General features: G+C 40.1%; 1 protein-coding gene across 2 annotated transcripts in view; it reads right to left on the bottom strand.

The window, feature by feature from the left end:
• Positions 1–326: 326 nt before the first annotated feature.
• Aebp2 (AE binding protein 2) overlaps positions 327–24,357 on the bottom strand; it is a 35,293-nt gene continuing 11,262 nt past the window's right edge. Inside the window, exons 3-9 of one of the 2 annotated variants that reach the window (XM_034511643.2) lie at positions 19,074–19,181; positions 14,512–14,698; positions 11,440–11,564; positions 7,177–7,244; positions 5,952–6,065; positions 3,465–3,491; positions 327–468 (exon numbers count right to left, since the gene is read on the bottom strand). In XM_034511643.2, coding sequence (XP_034367534.1) covers positions 465–468; positions 3,465–3,491; positions 5,952–6,065; positions 7,177–7,244; positions 11,440–11,564; positions 14,512–14,698; positions 19,074–19,181 — 633 coding nt within the window. In that variant the 3' untranslated portion in view covers positions 327–464. Of the gene's footprint in view, positions 469–1,438; positions 2,940–3,464; positions 3,492–5,951; positions 6,066–7,176; positions 7,245–11,439; positions 11,565–14,511; positions 14,699–19,073; positions 19,182–24,357 lie in introns of those variants that run through there. The other variant, XM_034511642.2, reaches the window with a different exon arrangement.

Raw genomic sequence — 24,357 nt, 5'->3', positions numbered from 1 at the left:
AATTATTATCTCATATTCATTAGCCATGCATCAAGAAACAGTTCAATGCAAACAACAGAACATACATGTTTGTAACTACGGCAGATTCTACCTTTTGAAGATTATTTGCAGATTTACTTGTGGGGGAAGACAACTCTAGGGTCTGTTCCTCCTCAGACCATGTGATTCCCAGGCATGGACCTCGCTTGGGCCACATGCCGCTGCCAAGCACCTTCACTGCTGAGCCACCCCAATGGCACCTACTTCATTAATGTGTGACACAGAAAAAAATTCTATCAGTATTTCTTCTTTCCTTTTTGGTTTGTTTGTCTCAGGATCCCACTCGGGCCTTGAACTCTTGGAAATCCTCTTGCTTCATCCTCCCAAACGCAGGAATTTAGTCAGCGCAACCGGCTGTATATGGTCAATGAGTTAGACACATGTGAAATACTTGAGGTTTAAGTATTGTCCACTTTATTTTCTTTTCATCTGAAATTCAGAATTAATGTGCAACCACATTAATGTATGAAAAGGTTTACTAAAAAAATATTTTTTTTTTTACAATATTTACTACTTCAAGATTCTTTTAGGTAGAACAAATGTTACTTGTGGTTGGAATGAAGAATCTGACTTAGATTCTCATTCAATCCCTGTAAGACAACAGGCATGGTGAAATGGGAGATCTTCAACAATGGTAAGAAATCGAATGTGAAAAGTTCTACCCAAACGCCATGTGCTTCGTAGCCTGTAGCTGTACTCCCTGTAACATGTATGAAACATCTTCATGGAGATCTATCTAGCCCTGTGCTTACTACCAATATCAACACTGCCAGACTAAGTGCAAATGGCGTGGTCTCTGTGTACTGCTCCAAAAATATTACCAGCTACACAGAAGATGAGTAAGCATCTTTGTCTAGAGCAGACAGTAAATACCTCAGGCTTCAGGCCCCTAAATCTCACCACTCCAATAGGCCACTGCAGGGAAAAGTCAACTGACAGATGTGAATGAGAGCTGTGCTTAAGGGCTGCACTGTCCAGTGCTGGACCAGACGTGGATCTGGGGAAAAACCAACCACCCAGGTCTACCATAAATGTCATATACAGACAAGCACAGCGAGATCAGAGCTGGGTGAGAAGAAACATTAATGGATGTTACAGACTTAACTTTCCAATCACACTTGAATGTATGTGTAGATATGCCTACACACAAGTAATAAAACTAGCTTACTATTCTTTTTGGTGTGCTAACAAGTGTCAATCCCAAGTCAATCAGAAGCAAAGGGACCATGAGTACCTGGGTACTCAGAGGCTAATCAATAACCAGCATTATAGTTTTGATATCTAAAAATGTCTAAAAATTGATAGTAACTTATTTGTTCCCTATGCACTTAAAGAAAATGTTAGATGTTTATTTCCAGATATCATCTTAAAATTAAATTGAATTGTTACAATTTGAAGCTAAGTGTAATTTGCTTTGTTTTATTAGAAAAAATACTCAAGCAAGGTCTACAATCATCGGTCAATTAAGAATGACTTACAAGAACATAAGACAATAAAATAAAAATACAGGTACAAACTATATGTCTCCAACACTCTATTTGGCAATATTTTAACAAACCAAAATTTTAAAGGAACAAAGGAGATTGCAGAGTACTTTGCAGATACAGAATAAAACAAATGATGAAGTGCTTAAGCAAAAGGAAAAAAATAGTAAAAACACACTGCTTTTTCTTCTTCTGAAAATAGACTCCCATTTACTACAGAGCATCTCAGACGACTGTTCCAGAGCAAGCTCATCCGCAGTGCTTTCTCCCTCTTGTCCCTCAGGCTCCATGACTGCTCCATGTCTACCTTTCCCCCCATTACAGCCTCCCATTCTTCTAGGACCTTGTGTGCGTGTGGTCTTTTTTAAACAACCGAGAAAATGAGCTATGCATCATGGAACCTTTTCCATTTTGGAACCAAAGGATTAACTTTATATTTGTCTATTCTTTTAAAACTTTAGAGTAAAAACTGCTGGTGTTCCTGTCACTGTAGGGAGTGAGAACTCCGAGTGAGGAGTGCTTTCTGCAGTCTGACTGCTCAGCACATACTTCACAGTCCATGCTCCCACAGTAAGAACAGCTACTCCAGTCACTGTCAGAGGGCAGTGCCATAAACTTCTAGTATGGGTCTAGGTCCTCCCTCAAAGGTTTTCTGGAAGGATGCCCAAGGCTTTGTTCTTAGACATTAACAGTAGTACACAGTCCCTTCCGTCTGCAGACATCTCTCACTAAAGGTGCTTTGTCAGCAATCCCTCTGGCAGCACTAGTGAGTTACATTTCCTTCAATATTATTTCTACCATAATATATACATTGACTTTCATGCCTCTAGAAAACATCTACAGTACATTTCATAATAGAAAAATATATTACAAATCTGCTGAATTATTTACAAGCAACGCTCTATTATCTCTATGCAATATTTGTTTGATACAGTACTGACAAGTTACACATTTCTGTAAAAGTTAAAAAAATTCCATATGGCTTCTTGCCTGCCAAGCAAGAAAGTGATTTTATTTTCCTTTTCAAAACCAACTTTGGTGCATAAAAAGATTCAGTCTGAAGATATTTAAAAAAAAAAAAAAAAACAATTTTTTAATATTAAAAAAAAAACTCAAAAACACTTTCCTCAGGGAAAAAAAATTAAAGAGTCAGAGGTTAAATGAAAATATGGAGATTATTCAAATAATTTGAAACTGAGGTTTTTTTCAAAAACCATTGACAAGAGTTATGTAGGTAAATATTAACATGCTGTGCCCCATGAGAGACCCTAGTCCTGAAAAGGGAGCCATCAGACATACGGCAACACTCTTTAACAGTAATTCTCAGCCCTAATTCGATAGACGAATTTTTAGTTGATTGCAAATGTCGTTCACTGTTTGCTTAAATACAAATTGAACATTTTTCTTATCAGAGTTCTGCAAAAGAACACAAATGGCAACCAATCACATCTATTTATCATAACTGAAAGGTTAATTATCTCTTGATAATCTCCACTGTCTAAATATTTTCTATTAGGACTTTAAATCAATACACACTGTAAAGACGGTTATCTTACAGTGCTTTTGGTATTTTTAAGGGCAATTGTTTGTCTCTCCAATAAAACTACTGTAATCACTAGGGGGAAGAAAAAAAAGCGGCCTAAGCAGCAAGCATGCAAAGCCTTTCAGAAGCTGTTCAAGTTGCCAGAGAGTGTCTGCGCAGTCTCCCACAGCGCCATTCCATGACATGTGGACTACAGTATATATTAATATATTCCACAGAAGACCTACTCCATTCACAGAATGTCCACACTAGGCATAAATAGTATTCTAAATACTGGACTTAAAAATAAAAGAGGAAGGGGTCGACTCTAATGTGCAACTTTCCCTAAGCCCATTGTCAGTGACTAAGACTGCAGGTGGCCCCGCTTGTTTGCTTTTATGTATTTATGTATGTTTTACCTCTTCAACCTCTTCTGCGGCATTGTTCTAGAAAGAAAAAGAAAAACTCTTTATTCAGTTGAATCAAACACTTCAAAATATTAAAATGTAAACTATTAAGAATGTTGAACATAGTGACGGTGACAGACTATCACATAAAGTATGGATGTGTGCCTTCAATCCCAACTACTGAAGACTGAGGCAGGGGGATTGCTTCAGCTTGGGAGTTCAAGGACAGCTAGGGCAACACAGAAAAACCTGTCTCAGGAAACAAATATACTGAGAGCAAAAGTAATTATCCTAAAACATACAGATATAATGAGAAGAATTTACATAATTTTTAGTAAGAAAATTCCCTGTAGTCTGATAATTGTTTCTATTATCAAGAGTTCCACATCTATCGTGTACTTTTAACTATTTTGAAATGTTTACATTTCAAATAAATGTTCTTTGTAGTCACGTTTGGAAGTGAAGTATACATTTTCTAGTAGAGCAGTCATACTTTCATTTTGAAAGTGTATATTATCAACAAATTATTCCTCAAAGATCTCAAGTGGGGAGGAATAACATTTTCTGGTCAAAATGCAGCAAGTTAAAACCCTAATCTCACACCAAGAAACAATCAAGCCTTTATTACTATCCCACAGTATTCCAGTCCCTCAGTTCCAACTTCCAGAAGAAAGGCTCCAAAGACCGATCAGTGTTAAGGCCTAGGAGTTGTTTCTTTGGGGCTGCTTGTTTTAATACAGTTAATATACAAGCCAGGTGTAAGGAGGCATGTCTGTAAGCTGAGCACTCCGGACACTGAGGATGTGGAGCTCCAGGACAGCCTGGGCTACACAAAAGCATCTCATGTCCTAAGAACATCCTGATCATTTCCCAAGAAGACACTTATGTATCTTGGACCAGCTAGCCTAGTTTCTGGCATATTTCTGATCAAATCTAAGTGGGAAGACTATTTTAAATCACTTTCATTAACACATGTAAAGTGTTTTCTACAAAGCACAACGACACAAAAATAAGTAAGTTGATGTGTGAGAAAGGATGAGGGAGAGAATGGAAAGCTGTTGACTCTGAAGGTGCTGTGCTGCACCCGTTCTAAAGAAGCCAAGCTCTTCCAGCAGAACACTGCTCTCCTAGTTTCAATTACATCCTCACAGAGTAAGTAGGATCAAATCTAAGTGAGCACCACCAAATCAATGCCACTCATCTTTCAAAGTACAACTCTACCATATTCTTAGTGTGATTTCTCAATTTTATCCCATCTGTCAAGAATAAGTTTCATTGTTTTGTAGCACTTTCTACAAAGGCTATTTTATTTTAAAAGTGAGAGCCGGGCAGTGGTGGCGCACGCCTTTAATCCCAGTACTTGGGAGGCAGAGGCAGGCAGATTTCTGAGTTTGAGGCCAGCCGGGTCTACAGAGTGAGTTCCAGGACCGCCAGGGCTACACAGAGAAACCCTGTCTCCCCACCCCCACCCCCCAAAAAAGTGGGGAGTAGGGGAAAAGTCTCAATGTTCCTTCATAGCAAGGCCCATGAATAAGCAGGATCTTTCAAAGAATTCAATTACTACAAAGAGAACTCTTAGGGACTGGAATACAAATTAGTGGGTAGGACTCCTGACTGACTGGCATGAACACCCCAAATTTAATCACTACTCCACCCTACCCAACTCCAGATTAGCTAACTTTATGATGGCTAATCTACGTGGGGATTTATTAGTATCATCTTACTGCTTGGCCAACCCATTCTCACAAGAAATACATTAAATTATAACTTCGAACTAAAACTATAAGGCTGAGTGAGTGTCTTCTTAATCACTGTCTGTTATTTGGACACAGCAGCATGAACTTAGGCTCACACTGTGTGACTTTGGGCCACACAGTACGAATGAACTCCCTACTACAGCTATGATCTATGCTGAGACCGTGGTCCCAAAGAGGCTGCTATATTGTATATCAGCCAAAAGAAAATCCCTGGGCACTTGCTTCTCCTCCAACATCACAGTCCGAAATGTCAGGTCAGACAAGCTCAGAGATGAAACTGAGGAAGTACTTAACAAGCACAAGGCTACCTGAGCCTCTCTTCGGAAAGTCTGGGGAGAACAGGAATGGAGTACCGGGCATACAGAACACACTCCATATCTTGTCAGTCCCACAGAAGTCTGACACACGGGTGGTGAGGCAGCACTGATCACAAGCATGTGGGCAGCTCCACAATCCCTGCACCACCCAAGAAAACTAACAGGTCTATTGGACAGAAAAATCTAGCACAAGGTGCTCGTCCCAGGTCCAGAAATCTACATTCTGAAGCCTTCTGAGCAGTGTGATTCTGACGCTCTGATGAGGAACGTTCAATTAATCATGTCTAGGCAAAAACAAAAATCCAGCATTTTAGATAAAGATTATATTCTATCTCTACTGAAAAACAAATTCCAACTTACCCAAAATTTAGAAAGGTCAAAATAACAATTCAAAAAGAAAAGTATATGGCCACGAAGTAAATTACCTGTAAATGTTTGGGTCCAATAGCAAGGCAGTATCTTTGGGTAGCTTTGACAAATGAACTACTTTAGTTTTTAACTGATGTCGTTCACTTTCATTCACCCATACATCTGGCAGACTGTGAATTAAAAAAGAAAAGCCATCCATTTATAGTTGTTCTACACGTACTGTTTCTGTGTCTTTACTTTTCTGATGCTCTGTCAGGAACACCTCTGTGCCTCTGCAAAGACAGGTATGGCAGACCACCTACTCAAGTCAAGTGCCAGACATAGGCAGCAGCACACATTCAATGAGTAGCCTTTGGGGTATAGGATAGTCTAGGAATTTGTATAGTCTGGCTTTCAACTAAATTAAAGAAAAGTCCAAGTTTGTTTCTTCACTAACTGCCAAGAAGAGGTCTCTCAAGAGACTGAGCTAAAAGAGAAAGGGAAAAAGTATCTGAAAAGAAGAGGAGAAATGGCATGTGTGACCAAAATCTGAATTTAAAAGTAAAAGTATTTAATCCTACAAAACAGTCAAAGCACTTTAATATCTGTATTGTTCAATTTCCATAACAGTAGAATTATGACATTGAAATCTGACATTTTGAAAAAAAGTTTATTTTATTTTATTTTATTTTTATTTTATATGTATGAGTGTTTGCCTGCATGAGTGTCTGCATGCCATGAATGTGCCTGGTGCCTGAAAGGCCAAATGAGGGAATCTGGGCAGCATTGAAGAGCCATGCATGGGTGCTGCAAACCAAACCTGCCTGCTCAAAACTCAGCATCAACAAAGGCAGCCATGAGTTCACAGACAGTGGGTTACATGGAAAGACCTTATCTAAATGAAAAAGGTTCCATGTGGGTACCAGCCTTCTAACTGCAGGCCATTCCACAAAAGTGATTATGCTGACTTCATAACCTGGCCAAGCAACTGTGGCTGGGGAGGCCAGAGGCTCCAGGGTTTAGAACTTCCAGCTGCTATCTACTGAAGGAACATCTGTCAAGCTGCCCTCTGCTGGCCTTACACACACTGACCAGTTAGTGGTGATCCTCTCAGTCCTCATCAGAGCTTCCTTACACAATGATGGCAGGTAAGTGAAAAGTATAAAAACCTCTAAGAATGCTCACTTGTCAGCTTGACAGCCTCAAAGCACAGTACATTCTCTATGTTAAGTAGTTTTCACACTCATGACTTTAATACAAATAAAACATGTTTACTTTTTACACACTGATTCAAATACTTACATGTCTTCGGGCATCCAATGGAGCAAAAGCTTTATCTTTCCAGATTCCTCCTTTCTCTTAGCTATTACCTAGTAACATTACAAAAAAGAAAGAAAAAACTGTAAAACACCATTTCTCTCTACTCTTAAATTGCCTTGGCCATGCCTACCAGAAAGGCGCGGCTACCACAGCAAACTAGCCTTTCTGCTTTGCGAATGTAACCTCTTCCCACAACACATAATTACAAGGTACCCACACAGACTCATAAATTTAAAGAATAAAAAATCTTAGCCGGGCCGGGGTGGCACACGCCTTTAATCCCAGCACTTGGGAGGCAGAGGCAGGTGGATTTCTGAATTGGAGGCTATCCTGGTCTACAGAGTGAGTTCCAGGACAGCCAGGGCTATCTATCTATACAGAGAAACTCTGTCTCGAAAAACCAAAAAAAAATAAAATCTTTTTAAAAACTTTAAACACACACACACACACACACACACACACACACGGAAGCAACTAATGACCATCAGGATGGCTCAGCAGTTGTAAACACTTTCTTCAAGGGCTGACTCTGATTTGGGAGAACCTACTCCCAAGTAACTTCTGGTCTCTAGATGAATGGAGATATAAGATAACGGAGAACAAACAATAAAGCCAGAAAGCAGGTTTGGTGGCACACACCTATAATCCCAGGAAAGAGGGACTAGGAGTTCAAGGCTATCCTCAGCTACATAGTTCCAAAGTAACCTGGGCTATAGGAGACCCAAAACTGTGGCAAAGAACAGGAGATGTCTGTCTACCTGGGTTTCTACTGTATTTGGCGGGCCAATTCATCTTTAGGTCTAACACAGAGTGGTCCACCTACCTAGGCAGTGTATCAAACCATTGCTGAGTCTGAAAGGCAAGGTGACCCTGGTATTTACAGCTCTCTAGAGCCCACACTGACACTGGGGCTTTAGTTTGTGTCGTCTCAACACCACTAATACCAAGTTCAAGTTAGAAATGGCCAAATAAATAGTTATATTGTTCTCAAAACATATCACAACTAATAACAGAACAAAACCTGATTATTTCTTCCATCATATAGAAGCCTGTAGTTGAATCAATGCATTAGTATTAGACTTGGCAACTAATGGGAAAATCCAAAAGTAGATCTGAGGTAAAACAACAAAGGCCAGAACAACTCAGGCCAACAGAGCACAGCACCACCCCTGGAAAGTGTGGCTCTGCTGACCTCTTCTGGAGAAAACTCCAATTAAGGTATGCATTAGCACATGTAAACAGTTTCAAGTATTTCATGACCTTTTCCTATGACAATCATTTCTTATGACAGTTACTAACAGAAACACTTACATTTACAGTTTGTATTAAGCATTTCTGCCACTTTAGCAAAATATGGTGCTATATAATTACAATGCCAGGCCCCATGAAGCTGAGGCAGGAATGTGAAGGTAGCTTTGTAGACTGTCTCAAACTTTATTCTCAAAAGGTTGATTCTACTTAACATACAAGGATGTCCATCAAAGTGATGAGAACTTGCTCAGCTGGCTCATCCCTCTCTGTTTCATCATCAAAATGATGGAGATATTTAGTTGGGGGTATTTACACACAAAATATATACTGAACACAATGAAACAAACACTAAATGATGACAACATGAATGTGTGAACACACACACAGATGTTCAATTAGGTCTCTTCTTCAATTGCTCACCATCTTATTTTTAAGTAAATTGTTCTTGGTGAAGCACACATTTCATCTCACCACTGGGGAGGCAGAGGCAAGTGGATCCCTGAGTTCCAGGCCAGCCTGTAATGTCTGAAGGCAGAGCAGACTGTAATGGGCACTCTGGGCACCAGGCTCTCCAGTGGGCACTCTCCTCCACAAGCCACCCTGCCAGCCCTGCCAGCTTGCCCTCTACTTTATTTATTTCACTTTTTGTTCCTATCTGTCTTTTGTACCGTATTCTTGAGAGACAATTTCTCACTTAGCCTGGAACACACTGATTGGTTAGACTGGGTGGTTGGTGAGCTCCAGGGATCTTCTTGTCTCTCATGCCTCAGCACTGGCATTACAGACAACTGTGGTGGCCTTGGGGCCACCTTTCCTATCAAACTTGTCACAGGACTAAACTTCTTGTCAGTGTTACCAAAACAGAATCTACCCTTACCTCCACTACAAGCCAAAACCTGTATTCCTGTTTTAATTGCTTATCCCATTTATTTGTGGGCTGTAAAAGGTTGGTGTGGGTGCTCACATGCCACAGCACACATGAGTGGCAGAATGTGTGGGAGTTGTTTCTCTCCTTCCACCACAGGGGTCAAACTCAAGAGTTGGCAAGCATGGTGAGAAGCACCTTGTCCGTGAGCCATCTTACTGGCCCACAATTCCTTTCCTTCCCTACAATCTGCTATCAGCACAAAAACCAAAGTTATATATCTACACAAGAAAGAAAAAATAAAAAATAAAACAAAAAACAAACCAGTAGGTTCTGTAGCATGAGCACAGAAGCTACTACAATGGTAAAGAGAACTAGGGAGTGACAGCATGCTCTGGGGATGGGTGGCTTCACTGAGGAGTCCAGTGACATCAACCAGTGACTTCCTTGCTTGCCTCTCTCTCTCTCCCACCTCATTCCCTCCTTTCACACTCGCCACCTGGTTTTTCCAAGCATACATGGTGGAACCTGAAATTCTGGGCACATCTCACAGTGTTCTCCCTCACCTCCCCTTAAATGTGATATCTATCACTCAAAACTAATATGAAAACCCTCTTCATTATAGGAGAGAAACTGAGACAATCTATTCAATGACAATACTTCAAACCTTCCTTTTGTTGAAAAAGTAAACAAAAGTACCCCAATTCTAGTGTATTTCATATTTCAAAACAAAAACTGGGCTAGAGATATGGTAACTGGTAAAAGCATTTGCTGCATAAACCTAGAGATCTGAGTGCAACCTCTAGAAACCACATCAAGGTAGAGGAAAAAACTGACCTGACCCCTCTGACCTCACAGGCATTATTATAATATGTGCACCCACACAAATACCATGAGTACAAACAATTACTTGTGCCCCCCCCCCCCCGTGTGTGTGTGTGTGTGTGTGTGTGTAAAAATGCCCACAGACCACAAGAGGGTTGTGACATAGTGCTAGTTCTTCTGCAAGAGCAGCAAGCACTAAACTACTGAGCCATCTCTCTAGCCCCCAAATCATTCATTTTTCTAAGAATTCAAACTGCCAGAAGCTTACATAGAGACCCATGGCAAACTACATCAATTTAGAAATGACTAGAAAGAGGCTACAGACAGACGCAATGGTCAAGAGTACTCGCTGCCCTTGAAGAGAATCCTTGAAGAGTTTGGGTACCAACAACCATAACTCAAGCTATGTTATCTCCAGATTCAAGGAATCTGAACTTCTCAGACATCAGACACTCACGGTACAGAGATGTACCAGGCACACACATACACATAAGTTAATAATACTTTTTAAAAATAATGGACAATAAATTAGTTCCTAGGTAATCAACTGATTTTACTGTTCTGTTTCTAAACTGATATTCTGCTTGTTCTGGGTTGAAAACCTAGCCCCAGTAGTGACTCTACACAATGTGTTGGCCAGCCACAATTCTGGAAAACTGAGGTTATACCTATGAAACAAAACACACTTAAAAATCCCAACCCCCACTCTGGGCTAGAAAGATGGTTCAGTGGTTAAGAGAACCAATTGCTCTTACAGAGATCCTGGTTCAATTCCCAGCAACCACATGGTGGCTCACAACCATCTGTAATGGGATCTGATGCCCTCTTCTAACGTTTCTGAAGACAGCTACAGTGTGCTCATACACATGGAATAAATAAATACATCTTTTTTTAAAAATCTCCCCTTCCTTCATGATGTTGATGACATTTACACCCCCACCCTAGCCCCACCCAAACACTTTTTTTGGCTTCTGGTACTCGGGGTTGGAGACTGATCCTAGGAAGTTATACTAGCAAGTACTCTATCACTGAGCTACACCACAATTCCTCATTTTCAGCAGCTAAGGTGCCCAGGTAAACTAAAGTAAAAGTATAGAGTAAGTACTCTAGCCCAGGCAAGCCTTGAATTTAAAGATTCTCCTGCTTCATCCTGCAGAGTGCTGGCATTACAGGCATGTACTAGCATAGCCAACACATTCTGTGACTTTAACAAAACTTCCTAAATTTTGAGCAATTTATAAATGTGAAAGTCAATGTATACTTTTGCCAATCTATATTATTTAAAAGAAAAACAGAATACTTACAGTACTATGAAAAACAACACTGTGTCCCTTCCCTAAACTTTCTATATGAGCAGAGAGGTTAAAGCATATGGCTCGATGTCTTATGGCATCCAGTGTTTGTGCATCGAAGAAATCATGTGGTCGCGCTAAAAGTCAACACAAAAAAGTTAATGACAGTTTAGAAAACTTCAACAGTCTGCTAAATGCTCGCATATTTTCCAAACACAGGAGACTGCAGCTTTAACTGACAGGGAACTAGCTAGTCCCTGCCCAGTGCCTAGCTGCACACGTCTTTGTGATCTGGTAAAAACAGGCAGAATGCTAATTATCAATGAATCCAGCAACTCCCTTATTAGCCTCAAAATCTATGAGCTATTTAAATTTTCAACAGTGACCATCTCCATTTGTATAACAAGAAGATTTTAAACTTAGCATGTGATTTTTATCAACAATTCATCTTTATATGCTATCAAAACCTTTCCACAACTGTGGCAAAGGCCATAACATCCCCAAGCTCTCACCAAGTATTTTCTGATTACAAATAAATGCCCTAAGAGAACAGGGTAAGAAAAACTGCACCTAAGTTCGAGACAGCACCTCCATTGCCATTCAAGTCTTGAATGCTAGAGGGCTCATACAATCCCCTCACCTCGGACACAAAGCCACCGCAGCCAGCCAAATCCAGAACAAATCCGTAACCTGACTCCTGCAGGTGAGCTGAGCACTCTAGCCATCAATACAATTCTAAATCGCTACTAGTTACTTCAAAAGCTCAACCAGTTCTCAACTGTATTAACTATATACATGGCTTAACCGTCATTAGAGTGCTTCTTTCTTTTATTTTTTTTACTTCTAAGATAGTCTTGTATAGCCCAGGTTGGCCTGAAACTCCTTACATGGCCCAAGTCATAACAATCTCTTTTATAGCATTATGAAAATAAAACCATTTTTAAGCCAGGTTCTCCCAGCACAGACAAAGCTCTTAGGAAAAGTGAGTACAGGGTCACCCTAGGCAATGTACCAACATCCAGTCTCCAAAAACACAGAAGGGTGGTCTCTGAGCAATATCTAAGTATTTGACAACCCTGATTTCTAATGTAACTTGACACTTGAGAGGTTATGCTGTAGTTCTACTTAAAATCTACTTTGTATAAGAAATAAAGTAAAAATGGTACAGTAAAGTGCCAAAAAACCAGCACTGCTTCGGTGTCCCACGGACAGGTGTGTCAGAAGGGAGACCAGAGATCAAACCACAGCACTGTCTGCTTGACAACGGCTCCTAAAAGTGAAAGGCTTTGCATGTTTTACAGTTTAGAGAGCAGCATATATTCATCCTCTCCAAAACAACATAAAAACCAAAACCCTGAAAATAAGTAAGAAATGTTTCCATGCATAGCTGTCACTAGCACTTGGCTCACCTCAGCAGCTGAGCGTAACAGAAGCTGCAAGAGAGAGTGGCACCTCTGTAAGTAGCACATGTGCCAACTCTAACAAACTAACTGGGTACTGAGGGGCACCCACCTTCACTTTCTAGGAAGAGTAAGCCTGCAGGAAGTGGTTTTGGAAGATCCAGAATTCGAGGCCAACCTGGGCTAGGCTGAGAATGCCTTGAGAAGAAAGCAAAAGGGGACCTACACACACCTGTAATCCGCAGCCTGGTTTACACAGTGAGATAGTTAGGAATGGAAACAGTGGATAGATTTAAATGGTGAGGTGGCGAGCTCCCCTGACGGAATACTGTATCAAGCACTTTTCTTTTTTCTGTCTTATATTCATGGCAGTCAAGGGCAGACCAGTGCCTTGGTGTAAGTATGGAGGAATTCTCTCCATAGATCAAACTTGCATCAGATTAATGCCAGGATTGGTTCTGCATCTAGGTTATTGGCCTAACTTCCCTTAGTGATACCATAAACTCTTCCCAAAGTTACTTACAGTCGCCATATTTAGAACCAACTAAGACAGTACATAAGATATTTTTACTTTAACAATAGGAAACAATTTAGTTAAAAAAAATTTTTTTTCTTTTGTGGTCAACTCAGTTGTTCACCGTAGCTTTGTAGTTTTGTACTGACAGAAATATTTCAGTGTTTTAGTGACCACCATTACGGCTCAGACCTGCACCTGCCTTTTCTTCTACCTGGGCCCAGCCGCCCATTGGCTCACCCTAGCCGAGTTCTTTCACTCCTTCACTCATGCCCTCCACTCTTTCATCACTCCAGATGTGCTGACCAGTGGTGAACCCAAAGAATAAAGCACGGGGCCCACCAGGCTCTGCAGTGAAGGCAGATTCTTACTCCCAACACTCATAAGCTTATTATTGTATAATTATTTTAATTCTAAATATCAAAGGAGTGTCTTATATATAACCTAGTGTTAAAAGCATAATCTTCAGATGGTCATGTTGTTACACATTTCACACACATCCTACACTTTTGACTGTTTGTTTAACTTATTTTATTTTTACTTCTGACATGCTCAAAAATTTTTAAAGTACTTGTAGAAATAAATATTGCTAATTTTTAAAAACAAAAAATTTTATTTTATAAAAAATAAAATTGAGGGCTGGAGAGATGTCTCGGTGGTTAAGAGCACTGACTGTTCTTCCAGAGGTCCTGAGTTCAATTCCCAGCAACCACATGGTGGCTCACAACCATCTATAATGGGATCTGATGCTCTCTTCTGGTGTGTTTGAAGACAGCTACAGTTTACTCATATACATAAAATAAACAAATCTTTAAAAAAAGAGATCTTTTGTGGGATGAAGTGGGGTAATGGGATAAAATCTGAAATGTAAATATAATGCCCAATTAAAAAAAAATAAAAAATAAAATTGAAACTAGTTTCAACTTTTCTAATTTATAACAAACCAAACTAGATACTACCTAGTTATCTAATTCTCTATAAACATTTTATACTCTAAGATCACATACACTTAATACTCTTTTAGCAGCTACAAACATTTCTCACTAGATTCTCATTCGGAAAGGCAGGTACAATATATTACTTTCCATAAATATAGTCAAACTTAAGACCAGTAAAACCGGACTTGCTTAAAGCCCTTTTACTACACAGACTTTCTAAGTGAGCACTTACGTAATGAGCGCCGTCTTTTGTTCTTTAGTTTCCTCCTCTTGTTCATTCCAGCTTTAGAAGGAGATTCTTCTTTGGCCTTTGGCTGGCTAGAAACTTTTGAGGAATTCTGCTGACTGAAGTGTGTGGGTACATGGCGAGCTAGCCCTCCCTGAGAAGCAAAGCTGGCATTGCAGCCACCGACTACACACTAAAAAGAAAGAAAGGCTGTCAGCATTATTGCATGAGGCATTAAATAGCACAACTGACGGTCAAGGATGGTTTCAGCAAGTAAACCCAGGTATAGCTGATTCTAGAAATGATACACAACAAATTTCTTTCATGAGTTCACTTTGAAACTCAAATAAGTAGTTATCTAACAAGTGCAAATAGCCTGGCTGTTTCCAAGCTTAAGTTCACTGCTCTCTTCACTGCTCCAAGACCAAAAAAAAAAAAAAGCACAGCATCATCTTCCTAGATGTTTTTTTTTAACAAACCAAGTTTATAACAAGGACAAGAAACTGACACACTAATGCCTGTAGCAATCCCCGTATTTTTTATTTATATTAAGATAGGATCTCCCTATGGAGCCGTGGCTTGCCTCGACCTTGTTATTTAGACCAGGTTGGATTCAATTCAGAGTCTCCTGCCTCTTCCTCCAGAGCACTGGGATAATTAAAGCCATGCAATACCATCTAAAAATATAAGCTATTACAAACTCTTCAGACACCTCCCTACTTTCCGAGTAAAGATATTTAAAAGCAGAGTTTGAAAAGCTTGCTTATGTATTTGTTATACTTTTAGATCTATTAGAGGACATTTTCACAGATCCAGGCTACTTAGTTTCTGTCTTGAAAAATAAACTACAAATATGTAATTGGTACAGTTCAACACCAAACATCCAAAATACCACCCTAAAACTAAAACCTTCAGGCTCTTCTATGTAAGACACTTCCAATCCTAATTTCAAACCCTAAGTTTGAAAAAATTCAGCACAATCTGCTATCAGGGAAATCCTAAATCCTTCAAAGTACCTCCCTCCTGTGGCTCAGGTGGAAAGGAGCTTCCTCAGTTGGGCCTGTGCTCACACCATCACTGTGTGTGCACACCACAGTGAACACTTTCAATGCATCTTGGAAGTATCAACACTCTTATGCACATTTTTAAGCTCAAAACATCTTGTTAGTCACAGACATGTCTGTATATAGCAGTGGAAATCAACAGCTGTGTGCTTATAACTCAGATAAAATTAACGACAGACCGAACTTTCAACAAGCTCTTTCTACAGTGCTAATAAAAATGGCACACAGCATTAAGAATCTACACACACTTTATTCTAAGTGCTAAGTTAGAAGAACAGCTCAAAATTTCAGTGAAAACACTTGCCATTATCCACTATCATACAAAGTAGAAGTTGGATAAATAAGACGAACTTCTTGCCCTAAAAAGGTATCTAAGAATTCAGCAACACACAGAGAAAAAGTAGTAACTTCAACAATAAAGCTAAACTTAAGCTATTATAACTCAAGAGAAGCAATTATCTATACTTCGTAATATAATGTGCTGGACATGTGGGTCAGTGATAGCTCCAAGCACAAAAGCCTTGTGTTTTACCCACAATACCACAAAAAAGAAAGAAGAAAACAAAACAGTAAAAACACTTAATTCATTTAATTTTTTCAACATCCTCATCAATGAGGTTACTATCAAATAACTTGTGTTAAATTCAACCAGTTAATAAAACCACATACAGTTAAGAAAAGATACCCTGGAGCTGGAGAGATGGCTCAGCAGTTAAGAGCACTGACTGTTCTTCCAGAAGACCCAGGTTCAATTCCTAGAACCTACAGAACAGCTCACAATTGTCTGAAACTGCAGTTCCAGGGGATCTCACACAGATATACATTCAGACAAAACACCAATGCACATAAAATTTATTTTTATGTATATATATATACACACACACATATATACATACACACACACACATGTATTAAAGACAGTCCATTCAACAAATGATGTTATTAGCAAAGCAGGATATTCACCTGCAGAAGAATGAAATCTCCCTGTACAAAAACCAATCCAAACTTTCAAGACCTTCATTTACAACTCAAAATGAGAAACTGCTCAGAGAAAACACTTCAAAATAAGGATAGGAGCTGGGCAGCCGGGTCACGGGTAAAATGCTGACTGAGCAGGCATGGAGACCTCCGTTTGGACCCCAGCACCTCCATACTTTATTTCGCCAGGCACAGTAGAACACATCTACAATCCTAGCATAGGAGAGGCCGATAGAGGATTTCTGGAGCTCACTGGCACATCAGCCAGATGAGAGGTTAGGTGCGATGAGAGGCCCTAGGTGGAGAGTAGAGGTGTAGCTCAGGAGCAGAGTGGCTTACAGTGCAAACAAGGCCATGGTTCAAGGATCAGGCATTTAAGGTCACAGGCAACTACACAGTTTTGAACCACAATTGTGCTACCAGACACTATCTGGAAGGAAGGAAGAAGTGGGAGAGAAAAGCAATTGAGGCAAACACCCACTGTCAACATCTGACCCAGATGTGAACATATATGCCCCCTCTAACCCTACACAAACAATACAGGCATAGGCATCTATTCCTGAACAAGACTCCAATGAGGACAAGAAGAGAAACTTAAAAGGCTTCTTCAGTAGGGCAGGCTAACATCTAGGCTGTATAAATAACTAAGGTTAAACACCAAGAAATAAACACCCTGGCAATCAGGAAAATGAGATGAACTCTAACCTCCACACATAAATTTCCTGTCCAGAGAGATGGATCGGTGCGTAAAAACACTGCCTACTCTTACAGGTGACTAGAATTCAAATTCCAGCACACATATGGGACAGTTTCAAGAGATCCAGTATTTTCTTCTGGCCCCCACATGAACTTATAGACAAGTGCATGAGTCTATCCATACATAGACAATAAAAAATAAAAACAAATCTTTAGTGAGGATGATGGAATATACTTTTAATCCTAGCACTCGAGAGGCAGTCTCTTATAAGAGACTGAGGCCAGCCTGGCTACAAAGTGAGTTTCCAGGCCAGCTACACAGAGAGTCTGCCTCACAAAACCAGAATACTAATGTTTTAAAAGGTCAATTCCTGAAGAAGAAAAAAAAAAAAAAGGTCTGATTAAAGGAAAAAAATTTCCTTTAATCACTGTTCTTCACTGTCCGGTATAGGCACTATCTAGATAGCACTGTTTTACTGGTTTATACAATTCCTTACGACGGACCAGGAAAAGGCAGCTTGATTGAGTACATCCTATGTATATGTGCTTAGTTATCAAGCTGAATCCAATTAACAAGCAGAATGTATTATAATATTGAAAACACGAGTTTCTGTGACACAGAAAACCTCTGAAGTTATACTCTATAATACACTCCTAACATCTTTTTAAAGCTTCTTTCCTTTCTCCACTGAGAGTTGGACATGGTAGAGCATGCCTTAATTCCAACCCTTGGGAGGCAGGCAAGAAGATCTCTGTGAGTTCAAAATCATCTTGGTCTACATAGCAAGTTTCAAGCCAGCCAATTAAATGCTGACATCCCAATTCCACCCCCATCTCCACCCCCCAAAAACCCTAATAAATAAGTAAATATTTCCCAATCAAAAAAGTCACAATATAAGGGGTCTCAACCATGTTGACCAGAGTGGCTTCAAATTCCTGGGCTCATGCAACCCCCTGCCTTAGCCTACCAATTTCCTTGGCCTCTAGGCTCATAGCTCTGCCTCTAAATGTTCCCAGGACCTTAAATTTGTTCATGATTCTCTTTTTAAAATGAATCCTCAGGAATGACTACATTCTTTGACAAAACTCAAAGGACATTTCCTGAATGACACTCATCTGTATTGTTTTTAAAAATTATTAAAGTTCTTGACAGTGATCCTATAAATCCTGTGATATGCTTGCCATAATTAGAAAACAAATTTTAAAAGTTGAAACAATTCTTCAGAAACTTATTGTTTAACGATTTCCCAAAGCACATCTGTTTGATAAGAATTTGTACTGTTTTTATTCCATAAACAGTATTACCTGCTAATGAGGCTGAAACTTCGGACAGTGAGACAGCAGTCAGATCACAGGGTCTAATTGGCTATATGGTTCCACACCATCTGGCCATTTGCTGGTTTAAAAGACCCTTACCTAACTGTAGTTCGGCTCTGTTCTTCACCGTGAATTTTATTTTATTTATCCCCAGCTTCTTTTGAAATCTACGCATCAACTAAATCGTTAACAAAAAGATCTTTTCCATTTTTAGAAAGATCCAGGGTCAAGACTATGGGGGATGCTTGCAGAACCTACATTCGCCCCTCAATACTGAAAGGAGATGTTTAGAAGACTCAAACATGCTCATTACACAGGTCAACCAGGTGTGGTGGTTTGACCTGAAATCCTAACACTGGGAGGCCAAGGCAGCAGGGTTGCCAGACTGTGAAGTCAGGCTGGCCTACATAAGGAGTTCCACCACCTCCTGAACTACATTACAGAGTGAGACCTTATCTTTAAAAGGGAGAGATGACTTCACAGTGCGACTTTATGAATCCCTCACATACGTACCTTGAAAGGTTTGTCTCCACTGTGTGTCAGCATGTGCCGCTGTAACCAACTCTGACTGGTTGATGGGGTGTTATACACCTTACAACCTTTCCACAAGCAAACAAATACCTGTTAAAAGATCAATGTTGTCATTTATTGCAAAGACTTTGGCTCCTCATAATTTCAAATATGAAATATCAGTCTTCAACTGATAAAGACAATACACTCAATCAAAATATATTTAATTCTAAGTTTCTCAACAGAGTCCAATTTTGCCACACTCTCAGTGCTAGGTCCTTTCCCCTCAGGAACAACTAATTCACCCCTCAGGATGAAGATGCACAGGAGATGAAGATTTCCAGGCACTAAGACAAGCTTACTTATCTTTGTATAAAACACCTGCTACTTCTGAATACTAAGTAAATATGAAAACAAAAATGCTCAATAAACATTAACTAGTAGATAAGCATTTAACTTCAAAGAATGAGTCAAAGGTTACACTTTTTGTAAGCTACATTCAAAGTTGTCTACTCATAGATTCCTAGTCTCACATGCCTACTAACATTATATATTCTTGTTCTGTTTTTCCCAGTAAGTATTTTCACCTGTCATATTTATGAAACAAATATAAAAAGTTAACAACGACCAACCAATCACTGTGAAGTGCTACAGTCAGCTTCAGGAAACCAAATTGGACTAGGCCTAGAAAGTTCCAAAATTAACAACCTTCCCCTTAATGAGACTTCCTGAATCTTCCAAACATTCAAAACTTTCCCGCACACTTAAGTCTTCCTCAAAAAGACCTGACATAGTAAGATCTCCCTTTAAAATGTTTTGACTTGAAACTTGTCTTCCTAAGAACAATTATATACAGATTCACTCTAGCACTATACTACACTACACATAAACATACCGAAGTGTGTGAAGACTCAAGTGCACTGAGGGCTGAGGATGCAGCTCTGTGGTAGAGTGCTTGCCTGCCTACCACACACACACACACACACACACACACACACACACACACACACACACACGAAGCCCTGGGATTTTAATCCCAGGGAGCACAAAGCAAAATAACAAAAGCATCTTTTAAAAAATGCAGGGCTGGAGAAACAACTCAGTGTCTAAGAGCGCTGGCAGCTCTTTGCAGGGACATGTGTCAAATTCCCTGCACCCACATGGCAGTTCAAACAATCTAACTTCAGTTCCAGGGATTCTAACATTGTCTTCTAGCCTCCTTGGGAATCAGGGACACATTTTAGAATCTAGAGGGCAGCAAGCATCTCAGCCTATGAACTAATGACTCAAGTCATGAAGTCAGGTAGACTCTGTGGTCTTCTTTGGCTTTCTGACTTTCTCAGATGGACCTGGACCTGGTGACATAGACCTGACCAAGCTCCTTAGCAAGCACAGTAGGTACGACTGTAAGGTGAGACTGCTGTGTCCTCCAGTGGCTGGAAGAGTACTTGCCTAGAATGCACGAATCTGGAGAAAGTAGGTGCGATGACCGTGCTGGCATTAGCTCAGCAATTGGGAGGTAGAGGCAGGAGACTCACATGAGACCCAATCTCAAAACACAGAGCTTACTCTAGCTAACAAGGCAGCATCACTGTTGCTGTTCTAATGACTGCTCCCAAGATACTGCACATAAACTTCATTTAGGCAGACACACATTTCAAAACATTTCCTCCTCAACGATTCCAGGCCTGCCTCTGTTCATTCTATAATGCTTCACTCTCCAAGGTTTAAAAGTTACTTTAAACCACTAGTAAAGCAGCCTTGTAATTGCAGTTGCTCAGCAGGCTGAGGCAGATGAGTGCAAAGCATACCTGAGCTACAGAGAAGTTCAAGGGGTAAATCACAAAAGCCTTCTGTTCAATACCACACCAGAAAAAAAAAGTTCCCAGGATTACTTCTGGACCAGTGGGCAAAGGCACTTGCCACCAAGCCTGATAAACTGAGTTCAATCCCCAGACTCACATGGTAAAATAATCAATACTGGCAAACTGCCCTATGATCTCTACACCCCCACCTCTCCCCTACATACAAAATAAACAAGCAGATAAATGTAACACAGACTTATTTAAACAGATACTTCAAAGGTTTCTTAAAGAAAACAAATCTCCTGGGTTCCATGAGTAGCACATGCCTTTAACCTCAGGCAGCACTCCTGAGGCAGGAGCAGGGCAATCTGAAAATTCAAGGCCAGTGTGGTCTACAGAGTGAAACCCTGTCTCAAAATAAATAAATAAATAAATAAATCTAGGACAAGCGATGCGTGAAATACTACACATTACAAAAAAGAACTCAGTACTGTTTGGTAAGCACGCATAGACACTCCAGAATGCTACATATCACAGAAAGAGTTCAATACTGTTTTGTAAGCACACATACATGTATGCATACAGACTTCAGAGTGCAAACCTCCTGACTGCCTAACGATGGACTGGAAATTTTCAACCCAAGTAACATCAACAGAAATATCAACATGGCTGAGCACGCCTTTAATCCCAACACTCTAGAGGCAGAGGCAGGCAGATCTGAGTTGCAGGACTGCCAGGACTATACAGATCAACACTGTCTTGAAAAACTAAAATAAATTTAAAAAAGGAAATATACATATATATATTCAACACGATATTTAAAACAAGATTTAGTCCTAGTTTTCTAACACTAGAGAATTCCAATTTTGTTCAGATGGCTTGGTTTTTTGAGATAGGTCCCCTCAACGTGGCCCAATCTGACCTCTATTGGGAGTCTGACTCAACCTCTCATGTCCCTCTCATGTCCAAAGATTTTTACATACCTGATACTAGATTTTTACAGACCTGATGCTCTATTAATCTAAACTCTTTATTAAGTGGCTACTCTTTTTTTGAGACAGGGCATCTCTATATAGCCTTGCCTGTCTTAGAACTAGCTCTGTAGCTAGGGCAGTGGTGGCACACGCCTTTAATCCCAGCACTTGGGAGGCAGAAGCAGGTGGATTTCTGGAGGCCAGCCTGGTCTACAGAGTGAGTTCCAGGATAGCCAGGGCCAGGACTACACAGAGAAACCCTGTCTCGAAAAACAAAAAAACAAAAAAACAAAAAAAAAAAAAAAAGAACTAGTTCTGTAGACCAGGCTAGCCCCAAACTCAGTAATCCACCTGACTCAGCCTCCCAACTGCTGAGATTAAAAGTGTGTGCCACTGTTACCTGGAAAAGTGACTAATGTAGCTTTCAGAGTGACCCTGTCCTTCAAAAAACCAAGGAATCAACAGGAGGAGAAGGGAAAGAGAAACAAGAAAAGAGGAAAGCAGAGCCTAAGACTTTGGCTGCACAACTGTTGCTATTTCACCAGTCAGTGGCTGTGCTTTTTTTTGCTTTGTTATTTTTTTCCCCTAATCTTCCTTTTTTAAAAAGTGCTTGTGTGTTTTGTCCAAATATCTGCCTGTGCACCACATGCATACATTACCGTAAGAAGGCAAAAGACAGCACTGGATTCCCTTGGAACTGGAGTTCTAGGAGCCCAGAGCCTGAGCCCTAGGCAATAGCAGCCTGTGTTCTCACAGTCACTGCACCACCTCTTCAGTCCACTTGTCTGGTTTTGAAGCAACCTCAGAACCTCTGACTAGGCAACATCCTGCATCTGCCTCCCAAGCAGGGATCATAGGCAAATACCACTATTTCTGGCCTTGAAAAAAATATCTTTATACTTGATCTTTAGGAACACTTCAAGTATAAAAAATGTTTTTATTATTTTGTTTGTTTTTGTTTTTCTGAGGCACTGTCTCAAAATGTAGCCTTGGATAGAACTTGCTATGCAGATCAGGCTGGCCTCAAAGTCCAACTGCCGCTGCTTCCCCAGTGCTGGGACTAAGAGCTTGCCTCTCCAAATTCAGCAATAGGCCCTATAAATAATTAAGGTTTGACTATTTTAATAAATCCATAGTCTACTCTCATGTGATACAGAGAAGCCTATGTATTATTAGGGAATGCTAGACAAAACAAATATGGTAAAATAAACTCACCTGGCATAATGGTACATGCCTAGATTCCCAGAACTCAGAAGAAAAGGTGCCAAAAAGTCAAGGCTAGCATAGCCAACATGTTTTTTTTTTTGTTTGTTTGTTTGGTTTGGTTTTTTCGAGACAGGGTTTCTCTGTGTAGTCCTGGCTATCCTGGAACTCACTCTGTAGACCAGGCTGGCCTCAGAAATCTACCTGCTTCTCCCTCCCAAGTGCTGGGATTTAAACCATGCGCCACCACTGCCTGGCAGCAACATGGTTTTTTGAGGCCAGGCCTCTATGTAGAATCCAAAGTACAGACACTTGATTCCCCCCCCCTTTTTTTTAATTATACAAAATGTTTTTTTATTATTTTTTTAAAATTATTTGATATTAATCATATGTAGCCTAGATACTCTTATCTCAACTTCTGAGTGCTAGGATTATATAACACCCAGGTTGTCTTATAATTCTTTAAGGTATACTCATAATCTGTTGCTTAGGTAATTTAATTTCCAATACCTATACTTATACATGAAAAAGTCAGAAGGGTGCTGGAGAGATGGCTCAGTGGTTAAGAGCACCGGCTGTTCTTCCAGAGGTCCTGAGTTCAATTCCCAGCAACCACATGGTGGCTCACAACCATCTGTAATGGATTCTGATGCCCTCTTCTGGTGTGTCTGAAGACAGCAACAGTGTACTTGTATACATAAAATAAATAAGATCATACACACACACACTTTAAAAAAAAAGAAAGAAAAAAAAGAAAGAAAGAAAAAGTCAGAAGGGATTAAGTCAGATTAAGAAGAGCCCAGCAATTAAGAGCTCAGGCATCTCTTCCAGAATGGACCTAGATTCAATTTCCAGCACTCAAGTGGCAGCTCACAAGCCTCTATCTCCAGTATAAAAGTCACCAGGCATGCATACAAGCAAAACACCCGTACACAGAGAACTAAATGAAATTTTAAAGGGGGCTGGAAAGATGGCTCTAATCCCTTCAAACTACATGGGCTGGCTACATGTACCAACCCTGGCACCATCTCTCAGGCTGGCTGAGTCCCATCAGGGTAACTGAGGCTTCCAACAGGAACCACACTAATGACACTGGTTCCCAGATGCTCTCCTCTCCAGTGCCAGAACCTTGGAAGTCACTGTGTCCATTTATATATTTCTACTACAGCTTTAAAGGGTTTACTTCTTCAAAACAACCTAGCTAGGAACTAACTAAAATCCAAAAATTTCATCATGTAATCCTAGCAAGCAAATAGGATAATAACAATTTCTTTCATGAAGAAAAATCCTATTTGCAATTATAAA

This window comes from Arvicanthis niloticus, chromosome 9 (genome assembly GCF_011762505.2).
Source record: "Arvicanthis niloticus isolate mArvNil1 chromosome 9, mArvNil1.pat.X, whole genome shotgun sequence".
Classification (NCBI taxonomy): domain Eukaryota; kingdom Metazoa; phylum Chordata; class Mammalia; order Rodentia; family Muridae; genus Arvicanthis; species Arvicanthis niloticus.
This window is presented reverse-complemented; position numbering and strand designations above follow the sequence as displayed.